This window comes from Sinocyclocheilus anshuiensis, unplaced genomic scaffold, assembly GCF_001515605.1.
Source record: "Sinocyclocheilus anshuiensis isolate Anshui unplaced genomic scaffold, SAMN03320099.WGS_v1.1 scaffold1429, whole genome shotgun sequence".
In the NCBI taxonomy this organism is placed as follows: domain Eukaryota; kingdom Metazoa; phylum Chordata; class Actinopteri; order Cypriniformes; family Cyprinidae; genus Sinocyclocheilus; species Sinocyclocheilus anshuiensis.
Window position 1 is genome coordinate 266,162 of NW_015548305.1, and position 16,565 is coordinate 282,726.

General features: G+C 40.5%; 2 protein-coding genes and 1 long non-coding RNA gene across 3 annotated transcripts in view; 2 read left to right on the forward strand and 1 right to left on the reverse strand.

Moving 5' to 3' along the window:
• The window catches only part of LOC107656178 (midkine-B-like), a 10,054-nt gene extending 8,415 nt beyond the window's left edge, over positions 1-1,639 (forward strand). Inside the window, exon 5 of the mRNA XM_016443916.1 lies at positions 795-1,639. Within this exon, the coding sequence (XP_016299402.1) occupies positions 795-823 (29 nt within the window). The 3' untranslated portion in view covers positions 824-1,639. The remainder of the gene's footprint in view (positions 1-794) is intronic.
• LOC107656179 (uncharacterized) overlaps positions 1-11,131 on the forward strand; it is a 24,833-nt gene extending 13,702 nt beyond the window's left edge. The window contains exon 3 of the long non-coding RNA XR_001630533.1: positions 11,119-11,131. This is a non-coding gene — a long non-coding RNA (uncharacterized LOC107656179). The remainder of the gene's footprint in view (positions 1-11,118) is intronic.
• LOC107656177 (muscarinic acetylcholine receptor M4) lies at positions 3,522-15,790 on the reverse strand. Its single transcript, XM_016443915.1, has 2 exons — positions 15,693-15,790; positions 3,522-5,670 (listed from the first exon to the last, which is right to left on the reverse strand). Exons 1-2 carry the CDS (start codon positions 15,745-15,747, stop codon positions 4,184-4,186), a joined length of 1,542 nt encoding a protein of 513 aa, XP_016299401.1. The 5' UTR covers positions 15,748-15,790; the 3' UTR covers positions 3,522-4,183.
• Positions 15,791-16,565: the final 775 nt, after the last annotated feature.

Genomic DNA, 16,565 nt, shown 5'->3' on the forward strand with positions numbered 1-16,565 from the left:
TCCTCTTTTGGAAGACCAAACAAAGTAGTTTCGCTTTCACAATGAAACACACAGCGTCACACACGGCGGGCTAGAATGAGCGGAGGCCGGCGGTCTAGATTCGACAAAGGAGCGGCCGGTGGACTTGCGGCAACCACGTGATGACCCCGGGCTGGACTCCGCTTCGTCCACGGTGAAAGCCGATCCGGCGATCCGCAGCGCGAAGTTGATGTATTTCCTCAGCGACCAGCACGGATCAGCTCCAGGCATGACGAAGCGGATATGACTCTTAACTTTTATAAAGAATTTCTCTTTGGATTTGAGACTTTAGTCTTTGCAACTTTACAGATCTTCTTTATGCATCAAGAGCTTGTATCACTTCAAAGAGAAAGGAGAAATTGAAATCGCATCATATGACCCCTTTAATAAGAGCTTCCTCAAACACACATGACTCAACAGGTGTTACATTGTAAGCAGTAGTTTAGTTTGGTTTGGCTGAATGGAAACAGTAAAGCGTGTAATCTGCTCTGGTTGTGTAATCTTGGCCTGTTGGCCGTGGTGGGTGTCTGAGTGGGATTCTGAAATCAATAATGAACCTCTGCTCATACATAAGAGGTAGATGTCTAAGTCAGTCTTTTTAAATCGTATGTTTGTGGTTAATATGCTTATCTGAATGTGGATTCAAGCAATAATACTGTAGCATTATTTTCTTAGAGCATATGCATTTCCTAACCAGCGTGAGACAGGGAGGTGTTGTCAAGAGATTCGGGTTTACCGCTGGATCTGAATAATGAGATTTGTCAATCTCTCCACAGGAAAGAAAGGCAAGGGGAAAGGGAACTAAAGGGAGCAAGAGATCCAGAGGAGCAGTAAACACCCCGTGATCATCCGTCATCCAAACACGGCCTTTTATATCTCTATACTCAGTGTTCTTCAGCATGAGCGGAACTCGCACTACAGCCACAAACACATAGCTTTAGAAGACTATGACAGAGAACCAGTATTTGACACGTTACGTGACTCTTTGATGTGTGGGGGGAGGGGAGAATAAAATGCCGTTGTTTAGCGTGTGGTGCCCTGTAGTTGACCCATTCCTCTGATGTTTCCCTCCAGCACAGACCTCTCTGTCTCTACTATCTATCAGCTGTGTAAGCCTCAGGCCTCTCATTTGCTAAAGGACAACAATCAGTAGAACTCAATCAGACACATCTATTTTATTACTGTTTTACTTACAAATTTGGTTTTATGAAATTGTGTAATTTACAGGATTATATTACTAGTGGGGTATACAAGTAGTGTTTGGATAAGTCACTCTTCTCGTTTTTTGTATCCTAAAATATAAAACTGAGGAGTGTTGTTTGAAATAAATGATTTCTCTTTTTCTATAAAAGGTGTAGTTTATGTAAAAGCGAAAATACCCCAATACTGTTACTTTTCCTTTTGACTTGACTGTTACTAACAGACCTAAGGGTGACAGAGGGTTACCAGCATTAAACTGCACAGAGAGGAGACCGTTCCCTCTTGTGCAAACCTGTTTTATAAGCATTTAAGAAAGACAGTAGTAATGTTTTGTCACTGAGCATTGTGTGTTATATGTAGTGTTAACTAAAGGTAAATGAGTGATGACAGTTCATTATTAAAGACACTTGAGCCCTCCAAATTTCTCATTATGCAAACCAATATGTGTGTTTATGAATATGTAAAGAATAAGCATTCTCCTCTCCTCCTGGTCAGTGCGCTTAAGATCTTTATTAAGCTTTATGCAATAGAAAAAGAAGCATACACTCTTATGTACACTGGCTCTTTAAGGGCAGTGGTAGATAAGTCAATAATTACAGTGTGTTCATTCCATCAGCTTCACTGGGGTAATAAACATTGACTGCCCTTCAGCAGGTACAGTTAAATGGGGGATGTATTTATTAATCCCTATAATAATTTACATTTTATAAACATTTGAAGTGGCCGAAAGGAAAGAGAGCATGATGGGCAAAGTTATTTTGCTGTATTGGTCAAAATAGATTCAAAGGTTTGACCTTTGCTTTTTTCAGAATTGCAGAAGAACAATATTTAGTAACCGATCGGATTGCATGATTGAATTTCTTTAGTACAGTTACAAAAGGAGTTATAGTTTCATAACTCACTTAGAGATAACGATATTCCAATGTGAAGCCTTCTTAGAGGTTGCATCACAGTTGGGGATACTTTTTATAAAAGCACATCTTCGAATGAGTAAGATTTGTAGTGAACAGCCTACTTCAACACAGTTCATGTATCAGAAGAAGACCAAAGCAATTGGCAATTTGAAAACATTCAGAAAAATGGAAATCTGGTTTTAATTTATTTTTCAATGGCACAATAGTCACTTAGTATTAATAGTCTGTATTTACTGCTCATTAAAAAGAGATTCAGGGCTGGTTTGGAGATACAGACACTATGCATGGAAATTTGATGTGTATATATGAGGTAGAAACATGAAACCAAACCCAAGACGTTGGGAGAGGTAAGTCTCTGCATCTTAACATGATGCTAATGAATGAATAACCTCTCTTGCAGACCAGGCCTAATAACAGAACAGAGCGCCACGACCTCTTTGGTTTAATGCTTTAAAGTCTGTAATTGCTGAAACTAGCAGCTTGTGAATAATGCAACAATATGAGCCCTAACACATCAACACATTTCTCCCTCTGTGCTAATTCTGACCACATGTTCTCAAACAAACTGGGAGATCATTCCTTCTGGTTTACATGCTGCAGTTTCATCAGTTACAAACTGTATTTAAATACAAACTAGGCGAAATTATATTGCACCATGAGAAAACGATATTATGAAGTGGGCATCTACTAAATCAACATTGTGTTTTACAGGGGAAATAAAACCAATTTTCCATTTCTCAAATTTACGGACAATCCCCGAATTTAAATTAAATGCTTGAAATTGAACATCTTATAAACAGGTTAAATAAATGTACTAGTCTTCTTTTTTTTTTTTCCGAAGTATCTCACAAATTATAAATGGTTTCAACAGTTTTGCATACAGACAACAATACATTTAATATTTAATCTGTAAAATCACACGAAGATCACCAACTAAATACAAGAGGAACACAAACATCCAGACATCAAATGCAGGGAAGAAATAATACTTTCAAGAGCATATATTCATCATAACCAAACATATTTACACACCTCTGCAAGATCAACCCTTTACAGTGACATTTGACATTTCTCAGCTCAGTATAGAGTGTCTCATCCCATTTAAAGTCTATAATGCTTATCCCAATCCACTGAGGAGATCCTTTTGAATTTTGACCTATTCCAGAACCTCAAGAGGATCACGCTGAGGATAATGATGACTACCTTCTCCCAAGCTGAACCACATGCCCTGAATTTGTCGCTCTGAATGTAATGGACTACACAGCTGTTGTGGTCAGCAAGCAGCTTCAATCTTATGACTTCCCTCATTTGGAAAGTGGAAGGTGCTGGTACAGGTGCATCTCAATAAATTAGAATGTCGCGGAAAAGTTAATTTATTTCAGTCTGAATCTCACTCGGGAGAACTATGCTTTCTGGGACAGTCAAACAGGAAGCTTTTCCATATGTTATCGGTTCTGGTTGTGATATGTTCTCCAATCACATCTTCTTCACCTCTGTATGACGAATCTGCATCCTGTCACAGAAGTCTGGGTCAGAAACAGTGTTAATACTAACCAAAAGGACTTGATTGATACCATTTGTGCTGTACTGGGAATTTAAGTGAATCAATAAAATCCTGTAATTCATCAAGTCTCTTTTGGGTTATATTTGCTGCGATTCTCTCTCTTCACTTTTGGGAATAATGAGCCATGACTGTCCTCTCTAAAGCAATGTCATCTTCACATTACTGTACTGCAAAATTCCAGTGGTCTTAGCAGTGCAGCAATGATCAGATTACTGGAAAAGTCATTTGCTTCATGACCTCAGCTTGATTTCTTCAGTGATTCAGTCTCTTGTCCATTGTTCCATCATCTTCTTGTAAACACTGATTCCTTAAAACATAAACTTTTGGTTATGACACACTGTTTCAGCGTTATGGGACTATGAAGCCTCACAATGTACTGCACAGTGCCTTCCAAAGTTTCAAAGGTATCAGGGCCAGAAGAGCCGGGACAGCCATTGTACCTTCCATATCATACCCTCCATCTCCGCTGGCTGCTTCTTCCCTTAGTTCATCTGGTGCCGATGTTCTTATACTGGCACATGAGCAGGTTTTTGAAGGTCTTTTTGAAGGTGGCGTTACAGAGTGCATAGCAAGCGGGGTTGATGGTGCTGTTGACGTAGCAGAGCCAGTAGCCAATGGCCCAGACTGTGTCTGGAACGCACGAATGGCAGAACGTGCTGATTAAAACCATCACATTGTATGGCGTCCATGTGATAATAAAGGCCAGCAGGATGGCGAAGATTGTCTTTGTCACTTTCTTCTCTCGTGCCGCCATCTGCCTTTTCCTCTTCACCTGGCTGCGGGCGATGCTGGCAAACTTGCGCACCACCGTGCGGGGACGGCTCACGGGGATGGAGCGCCTCTCGCCGGTACTGTTTGGTGGGACGATCTCGATGGCTGTGATGCACTCGTCTCCTGCTTGTTTGGTGACTATCTTGATCTTGGACCATTTGGATTGAGGGTTGACTTTAGGGGCGGCTGCCGGAGCGGGTGTCAGACCGGCCTCTGAAGTCGCCTCACTGTTCGCTCGTTCTTTAGGCTCTTTAGGTGCTATGCTGGCCGTGCTGGACTCATTTGAGCTCTCCTTCTCCTCTGGCTGCACGCAGGAGTCGGCTTTAGCGGACACCACAGACTCATCTAGTTTGCCGTTCTTCATGGTGTCCACCGTAGAACAGGTATCCAGGCTGGGCTTAGGAGGAGACTGGTTGTTGTTGTTCTGCTTTAAGATGTTACTCTTGAGTAGCCCACTAGACTTCGGGCCTTTCTTCTCCTTCTTGGCCTCAGGCTTCTGCTTGGACACACGGCTGCGGCTGGCCAGAGAGATGTGCACATAAAGCACCGTCATGATGACCACTGGCAGGTAGAACGCAGCGATGGCCGTGCCGAACGTGACCGCGGGGTTGGAAAGGAACTGGATGTAACATTCGCCAGGCGCTACGGTCCGTTCTCCGACGATGAACTGCCAGAACAGGATAGCGGGAGCCCACAGGATGAAAGACAGGATCCAGGCGGAGGCGATCATGAGGCCGGCCATCTTGGTGGTTCTGCGTGTGGGATAACTCAGGGGTTTGGTCACACAGAAGTATCGGTCGAAGCTGATGATTAACAGGTTCATGACAGAAGCGTTGCTGACCACGTAATCCAGCGCGAGCCACAGGTCACACACAACAGGGCCGAGCGGCCAGTAGCCCTTGATGATGTAGACGGTGTAAAGGTTCATGGAGAACACACCGATGATGAGATCTGCACAGGCCAGGCTGAAGAGGAAGTAGTTGTTGACGGTCTGGAGATGTCGATTGACCTTTATTGAGAGCATGACGAGGATGTTGCCCACAACGGTGACAAAACTGAGGGATCCTGTGACCAGTGCGATGAAGACCATCTCCACCGTCTTGTAGGGGCTGTCGCCGTCTGCCTCAACCGCTACACATGAGCCATTGGTGCTGCCGCTGTCACAACTGAAGTTGGCATCACTGGATACGTTGCTCAACGAGCCTGAAATATACACACACAACAGATAAATAAATGATTTCAGAATGTGTGGATGCAATCCTTTAAACCTTTAAACTAATCATAGACTGATAAAAATACAGGCAGTGTTTGCATATGGAGAAACAGCATGACATTCATTATGATGCATACTACTGCAGAACATTCATTTGCATCCTGAAATATAAATATGCTGTTTATATTAAAAGGAAGAGACCCAGTTCTCCATGACTTCTGTAATCGTGCCCATATGGAAAGAAAGAAATCGGTGAGGAAAATCCTTTGGGATACTCTTGTACATTTGTTTGGTAGAATGTGACCCAGCTGGCAAGAAGTAATTCAACAGCTCTGAAATCACTTAGAGCTGTTACAGTTATCATGAATCATACAGCCCTATACATCTAAGTTTAATTTACTTTTTTTTTTTCTTGCAGTTTTGCAGGATTGTGGAGCCTGGAATCAAACATTAATTCAAACATTTCTTCTTCTTGAACAGTGTCTGGTGTTCTGCTGAATTTAAGTGACAGTCTTTAAATAATTCCTACAGAATACCAAAATGCTTTGATTCATATAAAACTGTGTAAACTCCATCATCTATCTAACCTCTGGCACTAACATCTGACCAAAGAATGGTCATTAGGGTAAAAAAACAATGTACTTTTATATATGGTATTTATTTTTTATGTTAATTTATGCAAAATGAGTTTTGTTCAGTGTTATTATTAAATACAAACCAGATGTTTTCCGTCATTTATTATGAAATATTTGGTAACAATAAGGTTCAATTCATTAGAATTAGTTTATGAAATAAACATATGTATGTAAACAAACATATATTAAAAACATAAAAACATATTGTATATAAACATTGTATAAACAATGTGGTTAATACCCCTTTTAACATGTAATGTTATATAAATTAACATGAATGCATTATGAACAAACATTAATTGACAATAAATAATTATATATTTATAAAATAACATTAACTCAGATTAATACATGGGGTAAAAATTGTTGTTCATTGTTAGTTCATGACACCTAATGCACTAATTGAAGCTTATTCTAAAATGTTACCAAATAATTACTGAGCTACACCTTTTTTGTGTTGAAATCTGGCAGTGTGAAAGCATACAGGCGTTAGGCTGAGCAGTCTCAGGTGAAGAGAAGATTAATTAAATCCTCATGATTAATAACATGCTCATGTTTTATTCAGATAAAACAAGCTTGACTCCTGTCTTGAAAGCTGCCCTGTCGTTAAATTCAACTAACCCCCTGGGCTTCCTAATGATCTGAGCTGCTCAGGAACAATTCAAGACAATTATTTGACATGGAACCCTGAGAACCTTAGTGTTGAGAAAAAATAACCATCTCAAGCCTGTGAATTCACACCTCTGTACACTCATTTACTATTTGCACACAGTTCATAAAATGAATATTTATATTGCTTGTTTATCACACATATTCAAGTAAGGATCTTGTTTTATAAAATACTGAGGGTTTTGACATTGTGAATGTGAACGTGGGTTGCATTTCTACAGGTTTCGTCATGATGCATGCTAAACTTTACGAAAGGCAAGAAAAAGGCAAGTAAAAAACATACATAAAAAACATAGCAATTCTTTTGAATGCATAATTGTGAGAAGGTTTTGCTTTCAGGTTATGAATCATCTATCGCCATAACCTTCATGTATACTGAGAAGCTGTCCTGTTCATACTGAAAGTATTAATGTGCAAAAACCTGTTTAAGGCGACTCACTAAATGCCCAAAATACAGTAAAGCAATGAACGCAAATATCTTTAAGTGTTTGACTCTCTTTACCATTGCCCTTTTAAATTTCTAGAGAGTTGTTTCTGTCATATCTTTTGAAGGTTGCCATCTTCTGGATAACCAGAGAAACTACAACCCATCACCATGAATAAACACGGCTAAAGACTTGCGAAGTCTGCCTCCCTAAATTATTAAATGCTTTAAACTACTCTTGATGAGTAAAGACATAAAAAATCTTTATTACTATTCGATCTGAAATCAGTTTCCCACCAGAGGAAGGACCCCGACCCGATCATCAGCAGGCATCAAAGCGCTGCCACACTCTGGACGGTCAGACACCACATATCCTATTCCTTTTGAAAGCTTCTGCCAAACAGACACACATTCTCTCCTCCTCGCTCATGCCAAAACAGATCACACTTCTTAAAGACTGTGGCCATTGGGTGCATTCAGTACCTGGGCAGTCGTGGCCTAATGGTTAGACAGTCAGACTTGTAACCCGAAGGTTGCGGGCTCGAGTCTCAGGTCCGGCAGGAATTGTCGGTGGGGGAGTGAATAACCAGCACTCTCTTCCACCTTCAATACCACGACTGAAGTGAGACCCTTAAGCAAGGCACTGAACCCCCAACTGCAGCAATATAGCTGCCCACTGCTCCGGGTGTGTGTTCACTACTGTGTGTGTGCACAATGCAGAGCACAAATTCTGAGTATGGGTCACCATACTTAGCCACACGTCACTTCACTCACTCACTCATTAGAAAGTTGATATAGTTTGGGTCTGGCTCTGTATTTTCCCCTCGGGTGCAGGTGATTCAGGGAGAGCTAGGATTCTTTACCCCTTATCAAATATGAATCAGCAGTTACTCAACTGTGGATTCGAGCAGAGCGGAAAGATAAGTGCCAAGCCTCATTAAATATGAATCAAGAATATTCATCTGATATGACCGTGGGAGAAAGCTCTCCAGGACTGTTTTATTTAGCTTTCTTGTACAATTTGACTGTACACAAACCCCAACCCCTAAAACCCCAATACTCCAGTGAAGCAGAACAGCTGAGGACTGACTAAGTGTGTCATGCTGCTACAGAGCCAGGTAGGGCTTCACGATTATGACAAAAATCACAATTGTCGATTATTCCCTTGAAATTGTAATTGCAATTATTAATTACGATTATCACAATTTACATTGAATGATGTTATATCATTGTTTGAAGCAACCGCATGCCATATTTTTTAGATGAAAATAAACAAGCTGAAAACCCTCAAACTGAAAAACCTTTATTGCTTTTCTATAGTATTAAGCCTCAAATAACATCTATTCATTGGATTGGTTTCTTCTTTAAATAAAAAAAGGTAAAATATGCATGGTATTATAATGGCATATTAAAACCAAAATGAAAACAATGGAAAACCCCTTAAGATAACTTGTAGAAAGAAAAAAAAAACAGATCTTAAGCACACAGAATAACATAAGTGGACTTTTAACGATTAATTGCCGCTTTGAACGATTACATAATTGTGACATCCGTAATTGTAATCGCAATTAGAAATTTGATTAATTGTGCAGCCCTAGAGCCAGGGTTAGTATATTTTATTCTTTTTTAATTTCTATTTTAGTTTAGTTTATAGTTTTTAAATTTCAGTTTATTTAGTTTTCATTTTAATTTGAGTATTTTAAGGCAGCCAAAGTTAATGCACTGATTAGTATCATTTAATGAAAAAAATCTTAGCAAATATTGATCCTTATCTGTTCTACTGTCAGTACAGTAAAAGTGCAGACAGAAGCTATTTCTCAGACAACATCAGCACAATGTGTCAAAAAAGGGCAGAATCTCATCACAACACACATGCACATGCTCTGTTGCACACATCACATGCATGCATCGCAGAACCAGAGGCAGGGTGTGAGGCTCGCTCACATACACAAGTCCTGCACGTATGGCCAGTTGAAAAGCTCCACCACATCTCTGTAAGATCAGCTTCGGTTGAAAGCTTGACTTTTCTGCCTGGCTTCCTCTGATCTGATCTGGCAGTTTGTCATTAAAAATCTCACAGTTGGAATCAGAATTCATAAACGGAATAATACCAGTAGAAAGCCTAGCATTCAAAAATGAAATCTGTTTACACAAACAGTCTGAGACACAGTCGTCCTCAAAGCGAATGTATAATGAGACATTCAATGTCAGGACAAATTGACACTCTCTCTGATGGCTGCATTTTCTTGGTGTGTGCTTTACATTCAATGATATTTATTTCTTTCCATAGGTCTGTGTAAGGTTTTTTTTTTTCACCCATGAAGACCTCTATAAAACACTGTCCTCTCAATATTGCACGGAAACGTCACCTGAAAGACCCGGCGATGTTTATGTTTGTTTGTTTTGTTTGAGGGTTTTCCCCTCTCCTGAAGGTTAATACTCGGAGAGTCAAAGCTCTTTGAGGATGGACTGACATTTGTGTGCTGAGAGGGTGGCTGAGCTTTGAACCAGCACAATACGGCACTGACTCTCATGTCAGGAGATAAAAACAGTCTGGAGCATTTCGACATGCTGACAAACATCTCAGCAAAGCCTGCACTAAACATTAGATTCTTGCTGTTACCAGTGGATTTTGACTGCACAATGAACATCAGCACAATGTGTCAAACACTCAAACATACATCCACTTATAGTCCAAGAATAAAATATTGTGTGAGGAACTGTGAAAGCTTATTCATGGATTCGATCTGGGATTTTTTTTTAAAAGGGCCAACAACAAACATACACTAAACCACACCAACATCTAGTAGTTTAACCTACCATAAATGCATGATGCAGCCTCAAAATGGCTAAACAATTATTACATGCACAATTAATCAAGTATGAGCGGCATCTCTTTTTTTGTGATGGGATCTCGTTCTGAAGTTCTCACACAGCTGTGGCTGTGGAGCAGGATGCAGATGCAGAGAGGGTGATCAGTGCTCAGCCTGCAGCAGTGAGATATGAGGGGTCTGATCTCAGCTGGCTCTCAGCACCGCAGCAGCTCCGTGCCTGATCACAGCCCCATGCCAACACCACACAGATGTATTCCTCTGCCTCATTCTGTGTTCCTCAGCTCAATGTCCTAAGCAAGTCGATACAGGACCTGCTTGACAGAGCTTTGAAAAACAATACCCATCAAAACCACCGGTCTAGAGTTACCAAGAGGACAGAAATCTGTGTCTACAGAATGACCCCAGAGTGGTCACTGTGAGAGCAGTGATATGTCACTGATGTGTTAAGACGTTATTAATAGTGCTCATTTCTAACCGAACACCATTAGGCTGAAGCAGAGCTCCATGGCTTATATAATCATAATAATTCATCTACTTTTACCCGCCCTCACCTCTACTCATATCTCTCTCTGGTCACATTCTGCACATTAACTCCTTATTGATGACCCTTATCTCTCCCTCTCTCTCGAGCACATTCGCTCTGTTTGATGTCTTTTGTTCAAGTCAGTTATTAAATATATGTGGTTAGTCTGACAAAAAATCTTAAACACAAACCAAATCCTTCTAAATATATTCAAAACTGACATAACAAATCATAATAATAAATATAATAAATCATAAATAGCCATTATGTAATATTGCATATACAGTTACAGTATAAAAAGAGCTTTAAAACCATGAATAATTATAGATCATTACTGCTCTTTTTTTAAGAAGTATTAGAAAAAAGAGAGAACAAAACTACTAGAATCACCAGGTATTTTGTCACACCTTAACAGTGTTTGAGTCAGTACCTTCAAAAGCCTGTTATTGTTCATTGGAGACTGCCTTCTTTCTGCACTGATGCTAGGCATTTTGGCTGTTTGGCTGCGTGTACAGTGAGGCGGTGACATCTTGTCAGAAATACAGTGAAAGACGTTTCCAGAGTCTCCTAAGCGAGTCACAAACCGAGACTTTTATATAAGCTGTCATTCTCTCCGCTGTGTGTCTCCTGTGCTAAGCACTGGGATGCAGAAGACAGCAGCTGCTGCTCCAACACTTCTCTGCTTCACACACACACACACCGGCACACTCTTACTTGTTCATAAAGCTAAACACTTCTACTTTTAAATTTAATTGAATGACAAGAACAGGAAGGGAGTCAACTCAGCTGCAGAGGATTTGACTATGGATGTAGTCACACACGCTTGTCTGCACAAACAAATGCATGCACACCAACAAACACACGGATGATGCTCATTTAGTGACTCTATTGGGACTAAAAGCAGAAAGCCTCCAGTTACCAGCTGGCAGCTCGAAACATAAAGCCATCTGCTACCAAATATACTTTTCCCCACCAGTATAACAAAAATCACACATGAATATCTGTGAATTATCATAAACATCTATAACAGTGTCAGCATACGAATAACAAGCTGAAAGCTTCCATATAACCATCAAAAAAGTTTTTAATTAGTGTTTTAGTGTGGTGCAGCCTGTCTTTCCAGGACATTTTTCCAATTTTCATTGGGACCAGCAACGGAAAGCATCTTTGACAATCAAAAGTTAGAGTTTGTTAACAAGGCAACCAAGACGCACAGACAAATACACAGACGGCGCACAGGCCTCAGCAGATTCGGACAGACATCGCAGTGGGAGTGTGTGTGGGCTGCTTTGTGGTCTGTTCATCAGACTCCTCCTTTGATTCTGCTATGTGCTCATTATAAGATCCCCCATACTGGCCACTGGCAAACTAATGACTCTCCTTCTCTCTCCCACACTAACCCGATCTCATGAAAGTGCGTATAAATAGTACGGCAAATAAAAATGAAAACTCGTGGTATTGATACGCAAAAATGGACTTTGGCGTGTATATGCTACGCGATGGGTAAGATTAGGGTTGTGGGGTAGATGCGTATCATATGTACGCGAAAACTGTGTATCATATGCACGCCAACAAATTTCGTATCATATGCGCGCGAAAACTGCGTATTATACGCACGCTAAACACGTGCGTAGCATATACACGCCAAAGTCCATTTTTGTGTATCAATACCACGAGTTTTCGTTTTTATTTGGCGTACTATTTATACACATTTTCATGAGACCAGGCTCCCCACACTCACAAACACACACAATTCTAATTCTCTGCTAATTCTCTGAATATTGGATCGAAATCAGGCACAATGCCCTGCTGTGCTACAGTTTAGCAGCGCTGATTAAGCTGATCAGCACACAGATGAGCAAAACATCAAAAGCATCGTGACAAGTGACGCGGCAACCTTATATCAGTCATAGGCTTGACAACACATTTTAATGCGAGGTTTTAAACAACTAGAGAAGTATTCTAGATGTTTCTGATTGGTAGATAGTCTAAGAGAGATGGCGATGTGGGTGATGGTTTCCTGGTAACTGTGCCATCCTGAGCGGCATGAAAAGAACATTTGCAATTATTTACACACACCGGCCCACAACTCACACAGTTATCAGCATTATCCTCTCCAGTAGGTGAAAACAAATTTGTCTAAGTCATTGTCTGACAACTTCCAGTGGCATTAGGTGGTATTCATTATTGATAAGTGCAAAGGTCAGCATTGCTATTCTCCCAAGATGCTGAAAGATACAATACACTCTAAGTCAGTGTCTGATGACTTCCAGTGGCATTCATTATGGATACAGTAAGTGCAAAGTTCAGCATTGCTTTTCTCCCAAGGTGCTGAAAGATACAATAAACTCCATTAATACGGCAATTTGAGTCAACTCCCATGAGAAATGAATCCACATGTATGAAAACTCTGGAGATTACATACATAACAATTATACTAAATCAACCCAATCTGAACTCTTGGCATGCTACAGTCACAGCTGATCCCCAAACCTACAAGAATCAACCCAGGGGAAAAAAAAGAGATGGATTTGAGATGGTTTCAGAAGATGTGACTGGTTGAAATCCTTGTTGTAATGATAAATAAAATCTCATTACTATCAGTGCTTAAATGCACAGTTTCATAATCTGAGGTCTAAGTTTGTACTGTATGTACCCTCAAAGCAATTTGGTGCATGCTGACAGTAGAGGGCGCCATTTGGGATCAGAATCTGTTTTAATGTCCCATGAGAGGCTGCACATGATGTTATAACTATCCACTCAAGTCGTCTGCACAGAAATGATATACTGACAACTAAAATGTGCTGCGTCTGATGAAATATTTAGTCTAAAGGTGTCACAGGTGATGCAACTGTTGGTGACCAGTGGCAGGATGCTCAGGGCTTTGTTTAGAGCTACAAGCCAATCCTGCTGCTTCAGCTGTTATAGCTGTGTTCTCTCTCCCTGTTGAGATCCCACAGAGAACTGGCTGTGTCTCCAGGCATTTCATTCTTTTCTCAGAGTGTTTGTGTGTGAGTGTAACAGGGTAAAACAGCAGTATAGCGACACACTTTCTTCTGTGAAACTGGGTTAACACCCAGCCAGAGACAAAGAGAGCAAGAGTGAGGGAGAGGAAGAGTGAGAAAGCCCGACAGAGAGAGAGACAGACTTTCACTCTGGGGGATTCTTCTAGTACTTTACCAGTTCACACAGTGAGAATCATGGTCACAGAATCAAAGAGCCGTCGTCATGCGCAGCAGTGAGATGTGATTGAGTCGGTCAGAGATAACGGAACTGAGAGATTTGTATTCCTTTAAAACGCTCTCCAAGTGAACTGTGACTGATGCTCAGTCTTTTAGTTTCCTTATCCCATGTTCAGTGCCCCAAAATGCCTATGTTTTCTGTTTTAATGTCAGTTTGGAGAGAGGAGTCTGTGCAAGTATCTGAGGGGGAATGTGTGTCTGCTCTGTGGTGATATGCACTCTGCTTCTTATGAGCTTAAATGGCAAATTTGAGAACTGGATCCAATGCACAGAGTATTTAGATAAAATATAAACGTGCATTCTCTACTGCATATGGGATTTTTGATGGTTCATTGAAAGTGAGGCATTACTGAGCAGGGTTTACTTTTCCCACTTTCTCATCTAATTTCATCTATTTAAAACCAGAACAGAACAGGTGGAACAGACTGAAAGTCATTGCATGTTCAAATATACATTATATGTGTATATAGATTGATTGGGAGAGAGAGAGACAGACACAGAGAGAGAGGGTGAGGGAGGGGGAGAGGGAGAGATTTTAAGATTTTTTTCACAATTTGATTGTGCATCAAGCTTCACAGACGGAAATACAAAGTAAATGTTGTGGTGGGGGTATAACATTGGGCTGTGTTACTACTCTGCATTAATCATAAAGCACAAGCTACAGAAAGAGACCACAGAGGCTTGAGAATCAGGTTCTTATAGATCAGTTAACACAGTGGCAGAGACCCCAAACGCCAAACCAATAGTGAATTGGCCAGAAATGCCTTTCTGCCTAAAACCTACACTAATCTACATGTAAACATAAACAGTAATCTCACCTAAATGTCAATCAGCCCTTGTCAAATCCACCCTCAGTCAATGCATCAGGACATCCAGCAAAAATCACCACAAAATCACTCATCAGTCACACACACATACACACACTATGTTTAAGTTGTTTAATGTTTAAATTCCTTTTTCCCCCTGCAAAAGCATTACAGTAACTACATACACAAAAACATAAATGGAATAGGATATAATCATACAGTTTTTTGTTTGGAGCAAATTAGAGCCAAAACTGTTTACGGTAAAAGCCTTTGTTTTAATAACACACAAATAAACCATTTTATTTAACTGTATCTAGAATTAACAAAAGCATCATGGCATGAATGCAGTCACAGACAGTCCGTGTTTCTTCAAAATCGTGTTCTATTTTACCATGTAATGTTTAATTTGAGTAAAATATTTCAGATTGAACTCTAATAATTTACTTACATGTATGTTTCTCGAAATTTTAGAATTTGGGCTACATTTTTTGTTGTTCCCAATCTTTGCCTTGAGGTACATAGTGAATGGGATAAACTGGTTTAGCCATTTTGCTGGTGTTTGTAAGTACCATTAATACTTATTTCATATGCTTTTCCAGCTCATACTGACACGAGGTGTAAATGGACCTACAAAATTACATAAACTACTTAGACAATAACAGAAACCCTGAACATATGCATCGTGTAACAATTGGGTTTTTTGTTGGAATAACACCACTACATTCACAAATGTGAGTTACTTTGGACATGGTCTCAGTATGTGTACTCACACAATGCACACATTCATCGTAAGTTTCTTTTGTGATAAGAGTACCCCTATATTTTCTAACTCTTTCGTGTCATACTGTATTAAGCTTGCCGCCTTCACTAGCAACTTACCGTTGAAGTTCCAGGGCGCGAGACCCTCTGCTCCAGTGCTGTTAGTTAAATTCATGTTGCATGATTTTAAAAATGCTCAGCCAGCCAGAAGAAAAAAGAATCCAAGTTCTGCCTCAAGATTATTAGAAGGGCTGTCCTCATGTTGCGCGGGAGCACTTTGTTTTTCACATCATGCGCTCTTTACGCGCGAGGCTCTCGCCAGCGGTGAGGAGCTCATTAAGTCTCTGACCATCGCGCCTGGCTGCTCACCTAAACACACCTCGAGCGAATGGGTTTCTCTAGATCTAGTCGGTTTACAATCCGCCAGATGTGGCTCCCATCTGCGCGAGCGCCTCTGATCTCTTTCCAGGAGTTTATCGCGCGGCTGAGGCAGCAGACTTTCAATGATGTCATCCACCTCCAGCCAATCACCTGAGAGTCCGCAGGTTCGACTGAATCAACCTAGAGCTAGTACTGTCCTGTGAACCCAGCGCCGTCTGTTCCCGCAAACTCTAAAGCATCCGTCCAGATAAATGACAAATACATCACACCTACACTTCACTTACAAGCAAATAGGATAGTAGTAATTCGGAAAAGACAATTTGTGTTGCTCCTCGACAGACTGCACCCTGAAAATACCCAAATGAAATTCCTTTAAAACGTCGAGCCAATGACTGTCATTGCATAATTCATTCATTGCGTAAAACTATGAAGTCTAGGGGTTGGAAGAGTGTTTTTGTCCCACTCCATAATTTAGAGTTAATAGTCTTTAAAAACGTTTACAACCAGATCGTCTTAGTATTCCAGTTATTTAAAAAGACGCTCACATAGTACAGTTTAAAGGGGTCATATGATGCGATTTCAATTTTTCCTTTCTCTTTGGAGTGTTACAAG